Raw genomic sequence first — 20664 nt, 5'->3', positions numbered from 1 at the left:
TTCATCTGCTCTCTGACTGGTGGCTGAGTTCATGCGACACTGAGCTACATCTGTCATGCAAATATGTAACATCATCCGCCTCAAACATAATCCACGCTGACTGCGTGTCTCACAGCATCATGATCGTTTGGTTTATTTCGGCATTTTACCCGGTCGAGAGGCGAATATTGAGTCCGCTGCACCCCGCAGGCTCTGGGATCTCACGACCTGCAGGACCCGGAGTCTGCGCCCGACGCTGCGGCCGGAGGAGCCGGTGTGCTCGGCCTGTCCTTGGTGCTGAGGTGCCTCCTCGGCCGGTTGATGTCCTTCCAAGCTGGAGGTGTGCCTCTACGCCAGCCCCCCCACCCCCACCCCTCTCTACCGTAACGCTGATAATAGATCCACGGCGGAGCACGTCAACGCGCAACCCAATATGACTAACTCATGAGACCCTGCAGAGGATGAGCTGCAGGCCAGTGTGCAAAGAAAAAAAAACACAAAATGATGGCAACATTCTTGGATGAAAAACATTTATTCATCTCTATCAAACATTTCCTTTAAGCAGAACTTTGCCCACTCTGCATAGTCATCTTATTCAACAATGGTCCTCAATACAAAAGGCAGATAGTGGTCCGAGACGTACAGGTACCATTATAAGTTTAAGCGCTGAAACAGAACCCCAAATAAATAAAGCCTACTTACAATCACAATGTTTCCTCCTTAAATAGTACAAAAAGGTCGAGATCGAAGCCGAGTCCTGTGAAAATTCATTTAATGCAGCCAGGTCGCCCATTTTTGTTTACCGGGTTTAGAAAGCGCTTAGCTTGTTTTTCAGTTAATTGAACTAATGCACTGATGAGAAACATCAGGACTAAAACTACCATCACCGTCTTCTGCATCTACATCTCACTTTGTGTCCACACATCTGTAAAGGACACATTTGGAGATCTGGGTGCCGCAGAAGCCTGAAATGATCTCGGACCTCAGCTCAGCGCTATATTTAATCACATACTGAGGAACATTCAAGGGTCAGAGGTTAGGCACTGGGTTAGTGGTGTGGCTGATGGGAACTGTGTGTTGCCACACCAGCTGAGGCGCCAGTAATGCTGCGTGAGCGATTGTCAGAGAAGCTCGGGCTTGTGAATGACTGATGAAACTCAAGAGCCGGAAGTTTCGGTTGGAAGGCACAAACAACGACCGAACCGTCAGTAGGTTTGCACTTTCTTCATAGATGAGAGGCTTCTCTGCAGCAGACACGGGGAGCTTCTGGTCTCCAGTGTCCGACTCATAGTGGTTTGCCGTTTTCACATTAAGACTTAATTTTCCACAGCTGGAAAAAGAGAAAAAAAAACTTTCATTAGATTAAAAAAGAAGATTCACAGACGTCTTACAGAACAACACTAACACCTAATCGGGTGCAGCAGTACCTACTGTGGCGCATCCCTTATTAAAGGAACAGTTCGTTATTTTGGGAGGTATGCTTACTCACTTTATTGCGTGGAGTTTTGATTGCTAACAATCTCATGACATAAATAAACATGGCGCTGAAACCGGGAAGTACTAAATTCAGCTTGTCTTAGCAAAAAGAGTCAAGGTTCAAAGGTGCAAATACAAGCATCTCTAACGATCACTGATCAACATGATGCTTTTGTTCAACCCATACACACACAGAAATGTAAAAACTACAAGTCGGGGGTTGATTAAAGGTGCTGGAGGGAATATTTCTGAACTCAGCTTGGCTGTTTTCCCAATCTTAACGCTGAGCTAGGCTAACAGCCTCCAGCTCCAGCTACGCACTTCATGCAACGGACGTGAGGATGGTACAGTCGATGCAATCTGCAAGAAAGCAAATTAGCGCACTTCCTGCCTTTATTCAAGACACTTTGACGCTCATCACTGTACAGTATTTATAACTAAAGGCATCACCAGCTAACCAGCAGATAAAGCAAAGATACCATGACTTTTAGTGTCTAGTTAAGCAACAAAATCTTGGAAAAATGGATCTTGTTTCCCACAAATGCTCCTAACCAGAAAGCACCCAAGTTTGTGCTCACTAAGCCCAAGAAAAACTTTACAGAGGACATAATGCAACTGTTTTCACAGGCTGAATAGTGCTTTATGTGATGAGTTAAGTCAACTTGACGTGTAAAACGTTTCATCTATTTTGTTCTGACGTCTTGCACCATGATCACAGGACCCAAGGAGCGGTGCTTTTAACATTCAGCAGAGATCAGACTCACTCTGATGTTGAAGCCGAAAAGGTCGCTGACCACAGCAGACACAGCGGACAGGATGACCACTCTGGTGATGTTGTAGATCAGAGGATTCACGGTCAGACCCAGCAGTCTGAACGGAGTATCCAACTCCTGGGGAGGGTGAGAGGGGGACGTTATTTGAACTTGACCACATGGGAACCCCTACCCCGAGGCAGGGAAGGGTCAAAGCCAGGATTTTTTTTTCCTCTGGATGAAAGGACATTGGCAAAAATAGCTCCACTGGGCCTTCATTAGAAATAATACGATTCAATTACAATACAATCAAATTCAATTTCTACCTCAGTGCAAAGTTATTAGAAATGTCTTAAGGCAAATCTTGAGTGATGAACAGAAGGAGATTAAATTGAACATTATTAAGCGCCAGTAAAGAGATGACTGAATGATGATGTGAAATACAACGAATGTACCCGGCTGGACTCAAACTAGGAACACTGCAGTTCATAGTCAAGCCCTCACATTGCTCTGATTGACTGATGTGAGCTATTAGAGGTAGTGACATCTATGTTCTACACGGCAAAGAGGATAAAGCATCACTTTCACTTGTAATTTAGATGCTGTTCTGCGTTAAATCTTTTGGGCAGTGTTTTCGATTTGTAAGACCTATAAAGGCATTTTTAGTGTTTCTGTTTCCTTAGAAATACATCTTTTCTTTACGAAAAACAACTCAGTTGTCAAATAACTCTTTCCGACTTTTTTAACTTTTGTTAAATGCTGTGTGCAGCTGTGGTATGCAGTCAGGTATAAATAGTTTTTTGAGACACAAATGTCATTATTAAAATAATTTAATAAAAAGAAACACAGAAAAAATGATTGTAAAAATGCTGCCTTCTTTCATACTCTGATGGGATTAAAATAGTTCAAATACAAGTATTTACAGTATTTTAAACTTGGGAAATAAGTGCGACTGGATAGTTTTGGCTCTGCTGGTGGAGTACTGTAGATTCCACCAGCAGGAATATCTGCAGTAATTCGGGAAAATCCACTCTGTAGGGGATATTAAAATAGGATAATCAGGATTAGATCATCAGGAAGCTGTAAAACAAAGGAGTTAAATTTTGCTCACCTTCATCAGTTTTGTAGCCAGTTTCAAAACGTTGTTCACTATGCTGAGTTCTTCTTTCTTATTGGGCTTTTTCTCCATCTTGAGATACAAATTGATCTGCAACCAGGAACACACAGTAAATTGTACAATAAATACACGGTAATTTATTTAAACCTGCATCAGATGTTGCCAACTACGAATCAGCTGATAGTGCTGACCGCTGAAAAATAACAACCTGTAACTCGGTGTGTTTTTACCTGCTCAGTGAGCAGCACCGAGGAGTTGCTGTATTTGCAGTTGGTCTCTGAGCCCAGCGTGGCCAGCCGTAACAGAAAGAGGATGAGGGAGGAGGCCCACACCATCAGCTCCCAGTTTGTCAGAGACTCTAGGAATGTCTTGTGGCTGTGCAGAAGCTGAGGACAGGCAAAAACAACAGCATTTTTAACACTTTATTGCTGTGAAAAATTAAGATTTCTCCGTTATTAAGCAGCGCTTCTAAAATATATTTCAGAATCTGAGCTTTCTGGATTATCTTCACTTGCGTAATATGATTAGATGCTGACATGTTTTGCAGCTGTCATCTTGTCATTTCATCTCTAAGCAGGGCTCGCACTCTTTGAACAACGTTATTAAATTTGTGTTCCCTGAAGAGATCAGATCTGTTCCAGCGGATATGACTGACCTGGGCACAAATGATGAATGAAATGGAAAGCGCTAGAAGGAAGATAGTGGAGACGATGACGTCAACGGAGCGCTGCGGCCCTCGTCTCTGCAATGACCAAGCAAGTCAGTGACACATCATTACAAACAAAGGCATATCCATGACAACCGTGGAGTGATGAAACAACTCTCATTAATGAAAGCACGGGGGAGAATACAAACCCTGAGAAAAGAGCGCAGTGACAACCACATCTTTATGTTCTGGACTTTCTTCAGTCTAAAATGAGGGATCTCAGATTTCTTGGCCTTGCGAGCTGACGTGAGGTGGCTGAAGTACTTGGCAAATAAGAGCCTCTGTTGGGGAAACATGGACACACGGTGTCAGAGATGCAAAGCTCTTGACAGAATTCCTGCTGAGATTTAGGTGGGTGATGTTGTTTCTGGGTGCGGTCTGTAGAAACCACCTCTTAACCGCCACTAGAGGGAGGACCAGCTCACAGGAGTGAATAAACAGACTGATGAGTGTGGAGGAGCTGAGTACAACCTGCTTTCATTTAAGTACATCACTTTAAAAAGGGATGTAAGGGCCCACGTTGACTTGATTTTGACATCCCTATTCAGCACCTTTATTTGGATTACTGATGTTCTGTGGTTTGGAAAAGTTCCCATAATGCTTTGGGGGATACAAGTAGGAAGCATAGCAATGCCATGGAATTAGAGAATTTGCTGTAGGCTATAGCTTGACCTCTGTTTTTCTTTTTACACTATATTTCTTCAAATTGTGATAATTTGGATCATGCCAGATTAGCCATTTAGAAGTTCCTCTTTGCACTGTAACTATGAAACTTACTGAAAACAAACTTGAGGTAAGAGCTGAAGTTATATGGAATGCATTTTATTCTATGATATCTAAGAATATTTATGGACACTTATTTAAGATACTGATAACCTAGGAAGGTGGACTGAATTCAAAGGTTCAAAGGGTTAATGTGGAAGCTGTTTTAACCTAAATTATTGTGATTACTCTGGTGCACAAGTAGAAAAGACATGACGCATAACAAAGACATAACAAAGTCTCTGCTCACCTGTTTGTACGTTCTCTCGGCCACACACATCATGAAGAAGAACAGCCCCGTGAGGCAAACTCTTTGCACCGCTGTGACAAAGAAAAAGGCGCAGGCCTTAGCATCAGGCGTCCCCACCACCATTTCCACCAACTCTGCCAGGGTCAGGGAGCCCAGGCTCGACATGTCCAGGTGCTGGGCCAGGTGGAAGGCAAAGGGAAGCAGTGCCAGGGTGGCGGTCATCAGCCCACCAAGAGCAAGGTAACCCATACCCTGCTCCACCAACTTCACCTGTGAATAAGACACCCGAGAGGGAGGGACAGGAGACTTACTATGCTGCATATTGTTAGCTGATTAAAGCTACAGCAACTAGTCTTCTTGACAGTCTATTTAGTCAGGCAGCATCACTGTGCTAGCTGTAGACTGTTAGCTAAATACAGTCTGTGTAGGATTTTGCTAATAATGACAAGTGATTATGTCTGACAGCTAAATATTCAACAGAGTGAGAATATTACAATTTGGCGTCTTTAGAATCACGTAAAAAGTGAATTCTAATTTTTATCCGCAACTTTATTTTAGTACTGAAAATGGCTCTAATTATAATTACACTATTTTCTGCCACTTTTACAAGCATTGCACTACTACAGACACTGCAGATGTGACTGAGCAAAGTGGAAAACACAAGATAGTCTGTGTAAAGACTGGATTTTAGAGACACCCAGTTTGTTTGGCCTGTATAAGCAATCTTTACTCACAGAACATAAAAAGCATAATGTGTACCCGTGTGAGGATGATCCCACTGATCTCCAGTACTGACATGTCTGCTTTCTTACACTCGCCCTGCTCCCATATTATGGCACTGACACGGTCCTTGGATGGGTGACATGCTTGCAGCCAAGACAGCTGGCTCTGAAAAGAATAAAAAAAAAACAAGTTTACAGGTAGTTTCCAGCATGTAAAAAATGCCGCTAATTTTATCAAATAAATATTACAACATTTAACATTAGTCAGAACACATAACATTAACATAAAGACGTATCTACATTCTGAAATTCTGGACAAAAAGAGTCGAAGAACAGTTTTTTGGTGATCTTACTCCGGTGATCCCCTGCTGTAGGCTCTCGTCGTCACTGCTGAGAGTGGTGGTTTGTGGGAGCGCCATGCCAGCGGTGTACCTCCCGTTCCCCTCACTGTCGCTGCTCCCCGTGGAGGCGGAGTCTGGCCCTTGGAGTAGCTCCTCCCACAGTGTGTCATCGGTGTCGGAGGCAGGGCGAGAGCCGACGCTCGGCCTGAGGCGCTCCACCTCTCGAGGCTTCACCTTGATGGAAGCCCCGCTCCCTTCCTGTTTTCAGTATGTACAGAGTTCAGCTGTACTCAATCTTAAATGATTGTTCTACATTAGAAACTGTCTGTACCTAACCTCTGCAATAATTGAATGCTTGTATATTAAAAAAATAAAAACATCCTGCACATCTAACTGTAGTTCCATTAGCACACGGTGTAACAGTGAGGCTTACCTGAGGTCTTAATGTGGGGCTAAACTTTTGATTTCTCTTCCTGACAGAAGACACTGGTGCAGATGTCGGCAAAGTTGTACCAGGATGTCTGTCTTGATGAGAGATTAGACGAATTTCTTCCACTGGTTGTATCCCCTCCTCTTCCTCACTGGAGAGCTCGTCGGATGCCCCAAATCCTGACTTTCTTTCGGTCTGTGAGACAACACCAAGACAGACGCACCTTAAAGATGTATTGCAGAGCAAGACCATAGCACCATGGTGTAATAAGAGGCAACCTTCCCGAGTGACGTTTGTATTTCAGCCGACTCCTGTTTGATGGACTTTTAATTTTTAATCCGCTTTTCTAAAAAGGTGGCTGACAGTTTTTGTTTTCCAGTCATGAAAACAATTTTACAGTCACACAAATTTGTACACACCAGCCCACAGCAGAGCTAGATTTAGCTACACGTGAATGCATTTGTACGTACGCCAAAAAGCAGCTGAATGTACATTTTGTTCAAACGGAGTGAGATTAAACACCTTAAGACAAGAGCGGCTTTCCTTCACTACAGGAAATCAACAAAACAACCGTCTGACAATCTAACGAACTCCAATACAGTAGCCCCTTGAGTAAAGACAACATTGAGTTGAGAATATGAGATCTGGTTAAAGTCGGGGACGGTAATTGATTGCACTGAAGATTCAGGTGTTCAACTTAATCTCTGCTATATTGTTGCCATTTTTCTGCTGAATCGAGGCTAATTAAGGTAACAATCAATCTGCCTCTAAATGGATGTTGAGACAGCAAACAAACAACAAACAAAGACACCAAATGATGCTGCGGACTCTAATTCTAACTACGTTTCCAATTCAGCCAACCTGTATTTATTGACTGTTGTGTGACTGATAATTACTTGTTACTGCTAACACAGGCTGGCTCCTCCTTTGTTTCATACACAATAGTGAGATGAGTGACTGTACCCTCATTTCTTCGTTCCTGTATAATCGCTGGCTTTCTTCACACTGCCAGGGCCCCTGCTGCTCTGTGTCCTCGCTGTCATTCTTTTCTTCTGATTTTTTCATCCCTCTGCCCTTCCTTGGCCTGCAGGAGACAGAACAAAAATAACCGTCCAAGGCGAGAGATTGTAGATAAAAACAGGCATTACAAAATAAGCTAAAACCACAGGAGTGGGAGAATTATTGAGAGTATCAAGGAGGCTTTAGTGCACAGAATAACTTGATCAAAATTCTCTGGGTCTGCCTGTGTGCATAATGCAGGAGTTTATGTTTGTGCCAAGAGGTGAGAGTGTGTTGGTAAAGGCAAATGAGTGTGCAGTGCCTAACAATGAGCAAACCACCTCCTTCTGCGTGCAGGGCTTGTGGTGCAGCTGGCAGCTGGACTGCCCGAGGGCCACCGGCTGGACTCAGTCGACACAATCTGGCAGTGCACGGTACCCAGCAGCAGCATCAGACACATGGGCCCAAACACCTCGCTTGCACTCGCCCCAGGGACCTCGAAGTACAGCGCCACTGCTGCCACTGAGGGGAGCAAAACATTTGGCAACAGCAAACAAAACGGTCTCTTAGGGGAGCCATTATGATAAAATTCATGCTTACTAATAAGGTCTTTCTGTGTTGTTAAGCTGTGATTGGTAACACGTCTATTGTTGCACAAACTGAATGCAAAACTGTGAAAAATGGAGATACTGAAGTGACTAAACATCAAAAACACATACACTGTATTTATTTCCTGTAATGGCTGAGTATTTCTCCATGGTTTAGAGCAGTCAAAAGAGAAAATCCAAACATCCTTTATCTCACATCTTGAGGATTTTTACTACAGCAGCTGAAATGTTTTAAAACACGCTTAAAATGTCACTCCTGCAATGAAAGTGTTTGTTAAAAGTAGGGATCGAGCATTCGTTAAATTATAACGGACAGCCAACAGACAACAGTCTTTGATTTTTCGTTGTTTGGGTAGCTTGAGTCCCATTTCATTCAGCCGAGCTTCCTGCGACTGGCCATTAGCTAGAAGCATTAGCTTAGCTCTGATCCAGCCTCTCTCTCCTCTCCTCCCGGGGCGATCGCCCCTCCCGCTGCGGCACTTCGTCTGGGTGGACGGAAGATGTTGTGGGCAGTGATCGAATCAATGTCTGCTTTAATCCTCACCAATTCAAACGTGTAGTTCTGCCACAAGTAAAGCGTGTTTCAGCAATAAAGGCGAAAAAAATAAAAAATAAAAAATCGGCTGATAGTATAAACAACAATGGAGCAAAGTTTGAACGAGCTACGCCCACTGCATCTCCCGGCACCAGTGGCATGTGTGCGTGGGATGGGAGGAGAGGGGGTGAACTATTCAAATAATCTAATAATAATAGTATTTTTGCTTGAAATGCACATCCATATTTAAAAGCAGCCACAGTGTGTAAAGTGTGCATTTTCTCTTTCTACTTAGTTTTAATGATTCAGTGTGCATGTCCTGTATGTTAATTTATTGCCTCCCTCTCTGTGGAACTACGAGCACAGGGATCAGGAATTCTTCAAGTGATGTAATGATACATTCAATAAGATACAAGAATGAGCAGATCTTTTCGTGACTGTGAATAATATCAGGACAACATGGTATGTGAGGCCTGTTACTTACTCTGGGTTCCTGCCATTAAGTTCATTTTCAATTTTAGGGCAGTTGTCAGAGAAAGTCACACAGCTCCAGTATGAGTAGAAGTGAGATTAGAAATGGTGAGCTGACCTTGCATGAAGTACAGCACGAGGATGCATGAGGAGATGGACTGGGAGGTCACCTGGATCCACCACTGGAAGAAGAACGGGAACAGCAGCACTCTGACCAGGCCCTTCCGAGTCAGAGCGGTCCAGGGACTTTCTGGTTTGGCTTTGCTGAATGTTGATCCTGAGGGGAGGGGGGGTCAAAAAACTTATTTGATAGTGTGTGAGTGTGTGTGTGTGTGTGTATGCAAATATTGTAAATCAAACTAACACAAGGTGGAGAGCTAGTCTTTGTCATCGACTCTCACCTCTTACTAAGTCGACATCAATGAGGTCTGGCTTGATGTGACCGGTCTTCTTTGGTTTACTGTCCAAACCCTGGAGGAATGGCAAGTGGTGTTTTCGAATTTAGTGGTAACACACAACATAAATAAACACTGATTTTTAGTATTTTAGGTTTCTTACATTTAGATCCGCCTGCTCGAGTGATTTCTCCCAGACCTGTTGATCATAGGCTCCGATCTGTAGCAACAACAGAACTTTCAAAATCATTTTCCTTCACATTTAGCACCACTACGGGTATTTGCTAAGGATTTGTGACCCTTAATCAACCTGAGTCAGTCCATATTTACTGCACCAGGTTTTTCCCAGTTACAATAGAGAAAAGTGACACCATTTAAAACTGCATGTTTGGGCTTAGTATCAAATTATTCCAGTCAAAGGGAACCTTAAAACACACCTAAATGCTGCGACATATATATGATTGTCAAAACTGCCTCAGATAAACTGGGTTTATGAAATGCATCTACTTAAAACTGCATTACGTATCGATCTGGAACTAAAGAATAGCACACGAAGAGCTTTATAGATATCACCATGACAAATATGGACATCTCAAAATAGATCTACATAAACTATTGCAAATACATTCAAAAGTAAAATGTGGAACTTTCTCTAACAGTTCAGGTTCATTGGCAGAAAACACTTTCTTTTACGCTCCGCTGCTCTTCAGACACATCAGCGGGTGACTTAAAAAGCCTCGCATCACAACTTATTGATGTTTTATGCAAATCAAACAAACTGCAGCTGGGCTCATGAGAAATGACAGTGACGCAGAACATTTACACCCCTGACGGTCTCGTGGCCTGTCAGGCTCCATAAATATCCCCCTAAATCAGGGGTGTCAAAGTCATTTTAGTTCAGGGGCCACATGCAGCGCAAGTTGATCTCAAGTGGGCCGGACCAGTAAAATCACAGCATAATAACCTAGAAATAACGACAACTCCAAATTTTTCCCTTTGTTTTAGTGCAAAAAAGGACAAGTACATTCTGAAAATGTTCACATTTAATGAACTATCTTTTTACAAAACATCAGGAACGACCTGGAAGTGCAATTTCACCAACATTATTTATCATTTGTGTGCGTTACAACCCACAGATCACAGTGCATCTACAAAGGCACAAAGCATTTAGTCACACGTATCTGGAACTGAACAGTGGACACGTTTGAAATAGCAGTTAATGTTTTCTCTGTCATTTTTACACTTTGCAAAGTCATCCCGCGGGCCGGATTGGACCCTCTGGTGGGGGCGGTTTTGGCCCACAGGCCGTATGTTTGACATCCCTGCCCTAAATGTTTCCACGCACGGTAACCTGTTGAACAGGCCACACCTTAGTAGTTTTCACCAACTCTGTTTGACTGGGACACACTCATAAAAACCAGGCAAGGGAAACAGGAAAAGGGGAAAATGTACTGACTAAAGTTGATCAACGTCAAAGTGTTCCTGTCGAACAAGTGAATAAATCTCAGTCTTGATCTAGAGCATGATCTGGGAACACCTGCTATTTATTGACTCTGGACCTTTGTCTCCAAGATAAAATCACACATTTCTTTTATACATCTCTATCTTAGTGCCACACATTCACTTTCACTGTGGGCTATTAAAACAGGCCCACCCACTTCTTCACCTTGCAGGTGACTGAACATCGTGTCTCACCTTCTCTTGATACCAGGCTATTCTGGCCATTGTCATCGGATGCTGGAACCAGTGAAGTCGGACTCAGGTCATTTCACAAAGAGGAGCACAGGGCAGAGGGAGGACTGGGCACAAGTCCAGATCTGTTCACTGAAAACACACACACACACAGACACAGTCAACCTGGCATGAAGGCAACACAGTGAGGGACAAACGTCAACGATATAAAGCAAGTGTGAAGTTAACTGTGTCGCGGTGAACTTTAACTGTGAAGCAACGCTGTTGACGTTAAACTAACAAGTAACGGCTAGCTAACACGAGCTGTCCGCTAGCATGAGATAGCAAGAAGTCACCCACCTGTAATAAACCAGCACGGGCTGATTGGGCTCAAACTGGACACTGACTCTTGCAGTAAGCATCACAAACTGGTCTTTAAACACGCTGTCATCAGTTTCAGGGGCGTAGCAGCGTCTTCTGGTCAGGCTCAGCTAAACGTGCCGCTGCCGAGCAGCTACGCGCTTTGTGTCAACTGCAACTTTTCGACGAGATTACTGAGTTGTAAATGTTGCATTTGTCAAATGTTTTCTCCACGGCCACGCTTCTACCTGCCAATAAGATTGTTTTACTGTATTCTGCACTTCGCCAACTTCACTCTTGTTTAACATTTCAACATCAGGATCTTTCTTCCGCTTCCCTTTTCCGGGGTTTGTTGTGCTATGGCTGGAGACATTTTTCCCTGCGCAGTGTCTCTCAGGAGGACTTCGCGCTCGCTCAGGCTCATCCGGAGCCCTTTTCCGTAGTGACAAATTGACCGATATTAAACCGCTTTCACTGGCTTTAACTGTGAGTCAACAATTTTCGTTCTAAATGTTAATATAAACAATTAAGTGGTGAAGCAAGTCGCACTTTAGACTAATCGAGTGAAAGTGCTGCCTGAAAGTCATTAATGAGGACACAATTTACCTCCCTCATTATTTTTCCTGAAGTTAGTCCAACAATTCAGCCAATCAGAGCGCGACAGGAGAAGGTTTATTAGACATTAGACTTCATTATAGATTATTCTGATTAATTTCTCAAAAATATCCAATCCAAATACAACTGCCCCAACTGCCCTAATTTTTGAACTGTTTCACCCCACACTTTACATTTTCATTTTATCTGTAAAATATAGCTGACTAACTCTCCAGATAGCTGCCTGAATTCTGTCTGAAAGCCTCTCCCACAATTCACACAACAATTCTTGAGGATAAATTCTCATCTCATTATTTTCAGGGTATGTTTCTGACCATAAACAGCTCAATCAAGGATTAGGGATGTGACATTTTTGTGTACATGAACAATATAAATACCTTCTCAGGTCAATAAAACCTCCAAATTCCCTGAAACAGTACTGATGACATGACCACGATGTCCTTAATGGTGGCTACGATCTTGGTCAAATTGCTTTCGTAAGACCAACAGTCCGAAAGATCGATAATTGGTTTATGATCACAAAAGACGAAGAAAAGCAGCAAATTCATCACATTTGAGAAGCTGAAAACTCTCAAATATGATGCACATTAATTTACTGATAATCTCATCTCTTTTGCTGGCATACAAAATAACCACAAACCACATGGCAGCTAAAAACATCTGTATATTTTTGATTTTGAAGAAACTATACATAAAACAACAGTACAAGACAATACTGCCTTGTACTACTTTCTAAAGGGTCTGTTGTTTAGCTAAATGACAGTTATCTGTGCAACAGTGTTGAAAATGATAAGGTCTGAGAGTATGACTCTGCCATCTTGCAGGCCAGTTGACAGCCTGTCACGACACAGAAAGAGTCATTTGTCACTCGACTCCTGATTGTCGGCTGATGGTTGGTCTTGCTCGGCTGCACATACGATCTTCGCCTTGACCTTCTTGTTGGAAGAAATGATGAAGTAGGGGCTGAGAGAGGCATAACAGGAGGAGAAGAACACCCTCATATCAGCCACCACTGGTGACACCTTCGCCACCGTCAGCATGTAGATCCAGATTACGTTATCAATCCCAAAGAAGACCACGTACAGAACCACCAAGGTGACCACTATTTTGGCCGCCCTGGTCTCTGCCCCGCCGCCCTGGGAGCGGCGGATCCCTCTCACTTGGCGGCTGTGGCGGTGGAGAAGCAGCAGGATGTAACCACTTGATCCCACCATCAGGGCGACAAAGGCAAAGTCCCTCCCAGAGACAGCAACCCCATTAATCACATAGGACAGGTTGTCTCTGAAGTCCACATGACAGAAGCCCAGGTTGAGGGTAAAGGCTGGGACGGTGCCATTTCGTGGAGACATAGAGAAGAAAGGGGCTGCGATGCATATGGCCATGTTGAAGAGCCACAGTGCTGCAAAGGTGGGGAGGACCAGGCAGGGAAGCACAGGCTTTAACCTGGACATCCAGGGCCCTGCGGGAGCGATGGTCACAGCCTGAAACACACTGAGCATGCAGGTGATGCAGACTGACAAAGCTCGGCCAATGCGGTAGGCGTAGATCACCACTTTACAGCCGGGATCATTCAGCAGGTCCCTCAGCCCAAACACAGTCATAGTCTGGGGGACGCAGCGAGTCAGTAGCAGCATAAGGTTGGCGAGGGCCAGGTGGCACAGGATCATATCCACAGGAAGGAGCTTGGGTTCAGCGTAAATGATGTGTGCGTATGCCAACAGCACCGCAGTGTTCCCCAAGATGCCCATACCTGTCTGCAAGAGGAAGGAAACCCCTTTGATGGTCACACACAGATCCATGACACCAAGGCCTGCCGTGGTCATGATTGGCAAAGCAGACAGAGAATCAAATCTGTTATGAATACAGTGCACACAAGAAACATCCTCAAAACTAGAAATAGAATATAACCACATAGCCTGTGTATAATCATGTAATTTCCTGGATCTCTGCAGTGGAAATGGTGCTCACCTGAAGTTGCAGATTAAAGGCAAAAGTAAAGCCTGTTATACATTAAGTGTTTAATAGCCCGTGTAATTACAATTTATAGTCCTCGCTGCCCCTCAACATCATTGGCCAACAATGCAGAGTTCTGCCCCCAGTTTGGCAAATTAAAGCAACAAACTAAATCTGACGGTCAGATGGTCTCAGAGGGCAAGCGCTGCAAAACAATAATCAGGCGCCTATATGAACACTGAAACAGTTTTTCCTTGCTGTAATCATCCCTGCTGTTCACACTGGCCATTAAGAGACCTCCTCCTAACATGTTTCCAATGGAAATGGGTGTGGGGCAAAATCCACAGTCCTCATTCTGTAGAAAAATAATATGAAGCGTCAGCAGTCTGAGTTAGGCAAAACAAGTTGGTATCTTCCAAACTTATAGTCTTTTTAGTGCAAAATTAAAATCCCCTTCTGCATTTCTCAGGATGTGTTTCCTTCCTGTGCTGCAGCAGAGAGACACTAACTCAAAGAGGGAATTTGGTACTAAAATGAAGGAAGATCTCTTTCATTGCACAGCGTGAGGACTGAGGATTGTGTTCCCCATTAGTACAATTAGAAAGGGATCTTTGGAAGAGATCTTTTAATGCCCAGTATGAACAGGAGGGTTTATTACAGCAAACAAAATCCGTTTCAGTGTACATATGGGAATGCGAGTATTGCTTTAAGACAGACTTAAGAAAAGGAAAATCTATCCTTTGAATTTTAATCTGACATCCTAATCACCGTCACGATAAATAACTTGGAAGGATGAGTGCAGCTGGTGTTTGGAGTACCTTTTCTGGTTTGGAATCAGATATGGTGGCACAAGCGTGATATCAAACTTCAAACAAATATGGCATGAGTCTGCATGCAAATCATCCTCCTTTTTAAAATGAATGAAGGTGCTCCAGGCAGTACATCAACACAGCATTCCAGATTCACTTTAGGCTTTAATATTAGGAAACAGTTCATCATGATAAAAGTAAAGTAACTAAGCTGCCTTAGGTGATATGAATAACATATGTGAATTCCTATGTGAGTTCAAAACTCAGGTTGTATTCTGCAGTAGTTCATACGTGTACTTTCACATAATTTTTCATCTTCTACTGACTTCTGAGATATTATAATGCCGTTCCCCGTGGATTTAAAAAATAAGAGTTAAACAACCCCTGCAGAGACAATAGTGTGCGGTTATTGTTGATGCAAAAGCCGCCTGATGATGCCTTGAATGAGCCATCAAGAGGCTTTTACACGCACAGCTGGTGCTTTAGTTTGCGCTCTTCCTCCTTCATGTCCTGGGAGCGTGTTAAAAGACACAGAGGAGCAAGGCAATTAGCCGTATAACAATGCATGTCTGTACTAATTGGGGGCATAGGGACAATCAGCCATTATTCATTTATGTTCTTAACTCTCAGCACTGACATATGTTACAACAGAAGCTTGTAATTCATTTTTCATCACAATCCACATAAGTTGTAACCGGCAAGTGTGTCTTACATGAAAAGCGCTCGCTCTAACCTATGGCTCATTCTACATTGCTGTTTTCTCAGCTGCAAAAGTCAGACTGGATTGTGTGTGCTGAAACAATGTTGTTTGAGGAGCTTGTTTTCTCCTGGGAGCAGGCTTTGGAATAAAGCATCATAAGATGTGTTATTTCCCCGTGTGCATGTTTACATGTTCAGAGAGCTAATTAAAATGGCAAGTTCAAGCATGTCCTTCTCAGGGGACTGCATCATGTCCAATACGTCACATTGTGAGTTAAAAAATCACCTGACATGAGATTTGACTTTTTTGAATTTATGGCTGATGTAAACTGTTTTCGTAATTGCACTGATTCAGTTTCAATCTTACATTAACTAATTGCATGATATCCATAGAGATGAAGTTTACATTTATAGTGTATACTATAGGTAATGCTAAAAACTACATGCACAATCTTTTTTCTGTAAATGGAATAATACATGTGACACCTTGTGTTTGTGATTAAGGGATGCCAATAATGGGTTTGCATGTATAATAAAATACTTTCCATAATATGAGCTGTACTGAATTGAGACACATTATCATTTTCACACTGTTAATATCAGCGTGTAATATGTGTTGAATTCACGAATGCTCTCTCTTTATTATCATCAGATAACTCCTCAAGCATTGAAGTTAGCTGTTTACCTACAACTCAAGATAGTTCTGAGATAAGTCACTTTCTAACCCTTTGCACCTCTCAGTATGCTGGTGAGGGCTCTGGTTGGCTTTGGTTGGTGAAGAGGGAATATTCAGTGCACCCCTCACTGTGCTAGTTAATCTGTCCCACAGCAAAAATGTGGTTTAAGAAGCTTTTGGCTTAGCAGTCTCCTGTCTGATATTGATGGGCCTTAGACTCTTTATTTGCATTTGAGGGGAGGGGTGCAAAATTGACCTCCCGTGACTGTATATTTTATTTCACTTTCTATCTCTTCACTCGACATCATTCAACACTTCAGCAACTGTTTGCAGTTTTCTCTGTTCTTGTCACATTATGTTTCATTGTTCTTTATTGCGCTTCATGTACCCTCTGTCCATATGCGATGCATGTTTCACCTGGCTGCCTAACAAGTTTCCTTTTGAGGGCAATAAAGTTAAACTTGAAGTGTTTTTAAAGGTGGAGGAAGAAATTGGATCCTGTACTCCGGTAAAAGGAGCAATTTGCACTGTAATGATACTCTATTACAATTAAGAATCCTGCTTTAAAAATGTTGCTTAAGTAAAAGTTTGTCAGTAACATTAGAATAATGTACTTAAAAGTACTCTTTTGAGAAAATACTCAAGTCAAGTAAACACATAGTTACTCTCCATGACTGTATGAAGTGTGAATGATCCAACTGAACACTATTAATACCTGAAAAGTTTGTGTATATGGTGTTCAAAATTTTAATTTAATAAGGTTATTGTACATGTAACTCATCTCATTAATGGTCATATTGTCGTATCTTCTCTTTTAATTTCAGTAGAGGACATGCCACCTCATGTACTTATGTGAGAAATGGGCTTAATATTCATTACCAATTCCCTGCTGTGGGGCATGTTGCAGTTAAATCATGCAGCACACTTATTTGCCCTTACAACATCCTCACAACTTAGGTTTAATTCCATTTTTAGAGCTTTTATTGCTCTGGATGAATTACACAACCATAAATTGGATGCTATGTCACACTTTACAAATGAAGCTGTGGATAATTTATCATATAGACTGTGTAGAACGTCCTCTGGCTTTCACTTTGTTTCAGCTTTCTCCACTGGAGGACACTGTGGTGTTGATGTAAGGCTAACCAACACAAGAAAGGTGCCTTTAATAGGTAGTAGCTATTAAAAGTTATTGCAGAAATGAAAAATATAAAAGTACCATGAAGGGTCTCATAAGGAAATCTAAATATAGGATCAGTAATTAGAAAAAGTATTTAATAGTCTCCCCACTAAGTAAAGCAATGACACTGAAATCTTTGTAACCTCTAAATGAGTCCAAACACAGCTTTCACTGTGTTATCCTATTGGTCTGAAACCCTGTGAGGGGACAGATGCAGTCATCTGAATTGATCTCAAGTAATTGGAGGCTGAGCAATGAGAAGTCAATGGACCATGAAAAACAGATCCAACAACTGTTACCAGTTTGCAAGTATAAGAACACAAACAACCGGGTTACTTCAGGAGAGAGGGATCAGGGACAAGATCCACTTCAGACCTAGTGATCTCAGAGTGTCCTCAGGTAGGGGGATGAACTTCTGCAGTGATTTTCCTGACATAGATTTGAATGGAAGATATCACTTAACTAACAAGATACTATGATCAAAACCTGGGTTATCTAACTGGTAAAGTTGCCTTGTACTCTCTTCTACTCCTGCAGGAATGCCATCAGAGGAGTTTGTCCGTGGGATGCTCTATCTGTCCCTCACTGTTGTGGGAGTCCCAGGTAACATCGCTGTCATCCTGGCATTCCTCCTCTTGCTGTACCAGGAGAAACTGCTCCTCCCAGCTGATGCCATTGTCCTACACCTGGCCTGCGCCAACCTGCTGGTGGTGGGTGTTCGCTGTCTGCTGGAAACCCTGGCTTCCTTCCACCTGGCCGACATCTTTGGAGATGTTGGCTGCAAAGCAGTGATCTTTATCTACAGAACATCTCGTTCCCTCTCAATCTGGCTTACTTTCGTCCTGAGTGCCTACCAGTCCCTGAGCTTTGCCCCTCCTGGATCCCGCTGGGCCACCATCCGTGCTATGGTTGCCCACTATTTGGGCTTTGTGTTCCTCTTTCTCTGGCTTCTCACCACCAACATGAGCGTGGCAGCCATACTCTTCTCCTTCAGCACACAGAATGACTCCAGTCTAATAAACCATGGCATCAATGTTCAATTCTGCTATGTTCACTTTCCTTCAAAGCTGTCCAAACAGGCAAACGGGGCAGCCCAGGTGACCAGAGATGTGGTGCCCATGGCCCTCATGACTGTGGCCAGCCTGATCATCCTGGTTTTACTCTACAAGCACAGCCGGCAGGTAAAGGGGATCCGCAACAGTAATGCTGGCAGTGGGAGAAGTGGTAGGGCCGAGCAACGAGCTGCCAAAGCCGTGGTAGCACTTGTGACCTTGTACGTGGTCCTCTATGGGGTAGATAATGGACTTTGGGTGTACACTCTCACTGTGAGGAGGACTATGACTTCCTCGCTGATCTCTGACCTGCGCATATTCTTCTCCTCACTCTATGCGGCATTAAGCCCCGTGGTCATCATTGTATCTAACAGGAAGGTGAATGGCAGGCTGAGGTGTGCAGTGCAGGAGAAGCCTATTCAGGAGAAAACCACAAGTCTTTCGCCCACGTGAGGCCTGTTGGGATGGCTGATTAGAGGAAGCCAGGATGAAGAGGACTGATTTTTTTCTAAACTCTGGTCATGTATACCTCATTCTGTCTTTGCACTGCATATATTGGGTCGATAATGTTTTTGATATGAATCGCAGGACTGACTCATCTCTCCTCTGTAGCGGCTTGAGTGGTTGTGAATTCATAATAATGATGTTTTTTTTCAGAATATTATTTAAAATATCTTCTTGATGAGGCTTTTCAGACACGCTGTAAAATAACTGATGACAGTTTAGCACCTGTAGGTGTGGGTGAGATGGTGGATCTGTAGGCAGAGGGAACTTTAATTAAGGAAGAAAAGTGTCACAACAACCCTGCTATTTAATACAGGTCTGTACGAATCTCTGCCAATCTGGCACCATGTTGCTTTGCTTGTTTATTCATTATGTTTTCTCCATCTTAATTGGATGGAAGAATTATAGCAGGGTGACTCTGGGCTCAATGTAGCTGTAAAATGACTTCCATCTGCCATTTATCAATAATTTAGGCTTTGAATAGAATCAAGGGAATGGTCTGTGTTAATGAGGCAGGTTAATTATCCCACAGAGAAATTATTTAAAAAAAAACTATATTCTTTAGGGAAAAAATATGAAAACGATGTTCATTACTCATACTGAATTACTAATACAATGCTGAAATGTATTGGGGTGCAGTTATAAGAAGAGAAGACTTAAGGGACACAAAGATACGCCTTGGCAGAAGCCTGGAGGAGTTTGCTGTGGATGTGGCAATGTGGGAATTTAGGGGTCATTATGTAATTGCCATGTCTTGGAGAAGCAAGGGCGGAAAGACAGGGTGAGGACATAACAACCTCTGTGAGTGACAGTCTAAGAGACATAAAGTGGGGCTGCCAGCACTCTGTGATCCCGCAGTAACTCTGAAGTGCAATCAGTGCAGCGCTATTCAACTGCTGTCGCAATGCAGGTAAGGAGGAGGAGAACTCCCCTTTCTGTGCTTGTGCAGAACTGTTGCATTTAACGCCAGGTTGACTTCAAAGGACATTAAAGGCCATACAATAAAGCTGATCTTTTGTCAAAGAGCGACATTCACTTTTATTGTGAAAGGTTCAACCATTATAGCAGTTCGTAATGTGGCTGTATTTCTTGGAAAGCTCTCTCTAGATGACAAATTCCATGCGTCTTACTCTTCAAACCACTGAAATCTGATTGGCACTTTACACAGACTCCGGTGGAATGAAGGATAGAATACATGGATGGTTTCATTAGAGCAGTGAGTGTGCTGACGTCTCCGGTGAGGAATCACTGGGAATGAAATAGATGACATGACTGATTCCCTGCAACACTTTCAGTGATGTCATTCTTTCTTTTTCTGTGGGGAAAGAAGTGACAGATTAGTCAAAAGGAACAAATACACGAAAAACAGGTTCCATTTGTGTGTGTGTCCATGCCTCTTTCTTTGAGTGCGTGTGTGTGCGTGTGTGTGTGTGTGTGTGTGTGTGTGTGTGTGAAGGGTGTGCCAGGCAGGCCTCTCCCTGCACAAGACAGGACCTGTTTTCTCTGGTTTCCATCCTTCTGGGGGCTTTTGAGCCCAGTGAATACAGGGTGCTGTGAAACATGTAGAGACCAAACCCATACAAATGTAACCCGCTATTACTG

At 43.0% G+C, this 20664-nt stretch overlaps 3 protein-coding genes across 3 annotated transcripts; 1 reads left to right on the top strand and 2 right to left on the bottom strand.

Annotated features, from left to right (window-relative positions):
- Positions 1-514: 514 nt before the first annotated feature.
- On the bottom strand, positions 515-12014 carry phtf1 (putative homeodomain transcription factor 1). The gene is made up of 17 exons (XM_070838453.1): positions 11575-12014; positions 11239-11367; positions 9707-9763; positions 9550-9619; positions 9267-9425; positions 7876-8056; positions 7499-7619; positions 6539-6730; positions 6118-6363; positions 5802-5930; positions 5043-5312; positions 4180-4311; positions 3980-4066; positions 3555-3710; positions 3319-3414; positions 2220-2345; positions 515-1309 (listed from the first exon to the last, which is right to left on the bottom strand). The coding sequence occupies exons 2-17, from the start codon at positions 11272-11274 to the stop codon at positions 1289-1291; spliced, it is 2079 nt and encodes a 692-aa protein (XP_070694554.1). The 5' UTR covers positions 11275-11367; positions 11575-12014; the 3' UTR covers positions 515-1288.
- Positions 12015-12934: 920 nt separating this feature from the next.
- Positions 12935-14057, bottom strand: LOC139218147 (olfactory receptor class A-like protein 1). Its single transcript, XM_070849706.1, has one exon. The coding sequence runs from the start codon at positions 14010-14012 to the stop codon at positions 13047-13049; it is 966 nt and encodes a 321-aa protein (XP_070705807.1). The 5' UTR covers positions 14013-14057; the 3' UTR covers positions 12935-13046.
- A 3863-nt stretch (positions 14058-17920) lies between these two features.
- ora2 (olfactory receptor class A related 2) lies at positions 17921-19011 on the top strand. Its single transcript, XM_070851537.1, has one exon. It carries the CDS (start codon positions 18046-18048, stop codon positions 19009-19011), a length of 966 nt encoding a protein of 321 aa, XP_070707638.1. The 5' UTR covers positions 17921-18045.
- The last annotated feature ends 1653 nt before the right edge of the window (positions 19012-20664 follow it).

Source organism: Pempheris klunzingeri, chromosome 2, assembly GCF_042242105.1.
Source record: "Pempheris klunzingeri isolate RE-2024b chromosome 2, fPemKlu1.hap1, whole genome shotgun sequence".
Lineage (NCBI taxonomy): Eukaryota > Metazoa > Chordata > Actinopteri > Acropomatiformes > Pempheridae > Pempheris > Pempheris klunzingeri.
Note: the sequence above shows the minus strand (reverse complement) of the source record. Positions and strands in the feature narration are given on the sequence as shown.

Bases quoted from the DNA above. Each gene is read 5' to 3' on its own strand.
- ora2 (XM_070851537.1), top strand. From the start codon at position 18,046: ATGCCATCAGAGGAGTTTGTCCGTGGGATGCTCTATCTGTCCCTCACT.
- phtf1 (XM_070838453.1), bottom strand. From the start codon at position 11,274: ATGACAATGGCCAGAATAGCCTGGTATCAAGAGAAG. The intron at 9,620-9,706 runs GTAAGAAACCTA...CCATTCCTCCAG, and splicing joins TCGAGCAGGCGGATCTAAAT to GGTTTGGACAGTAAACCAAA. The intron at 1,310-2,219 runs GTGAGTCTGATC...CTCTTTTTCCAG, and splicing joins TTTTCGGCTTCAACATCAGA to CTGTGGAAAATTAAGTCTTA.
- LOC139218147 (XM_070849706.1), bottom strand. From the start codon at position 14,012: ATGACCACGGCAGGCCTTGGTGTCATGGATCTGTGTGTGACCATCAAA.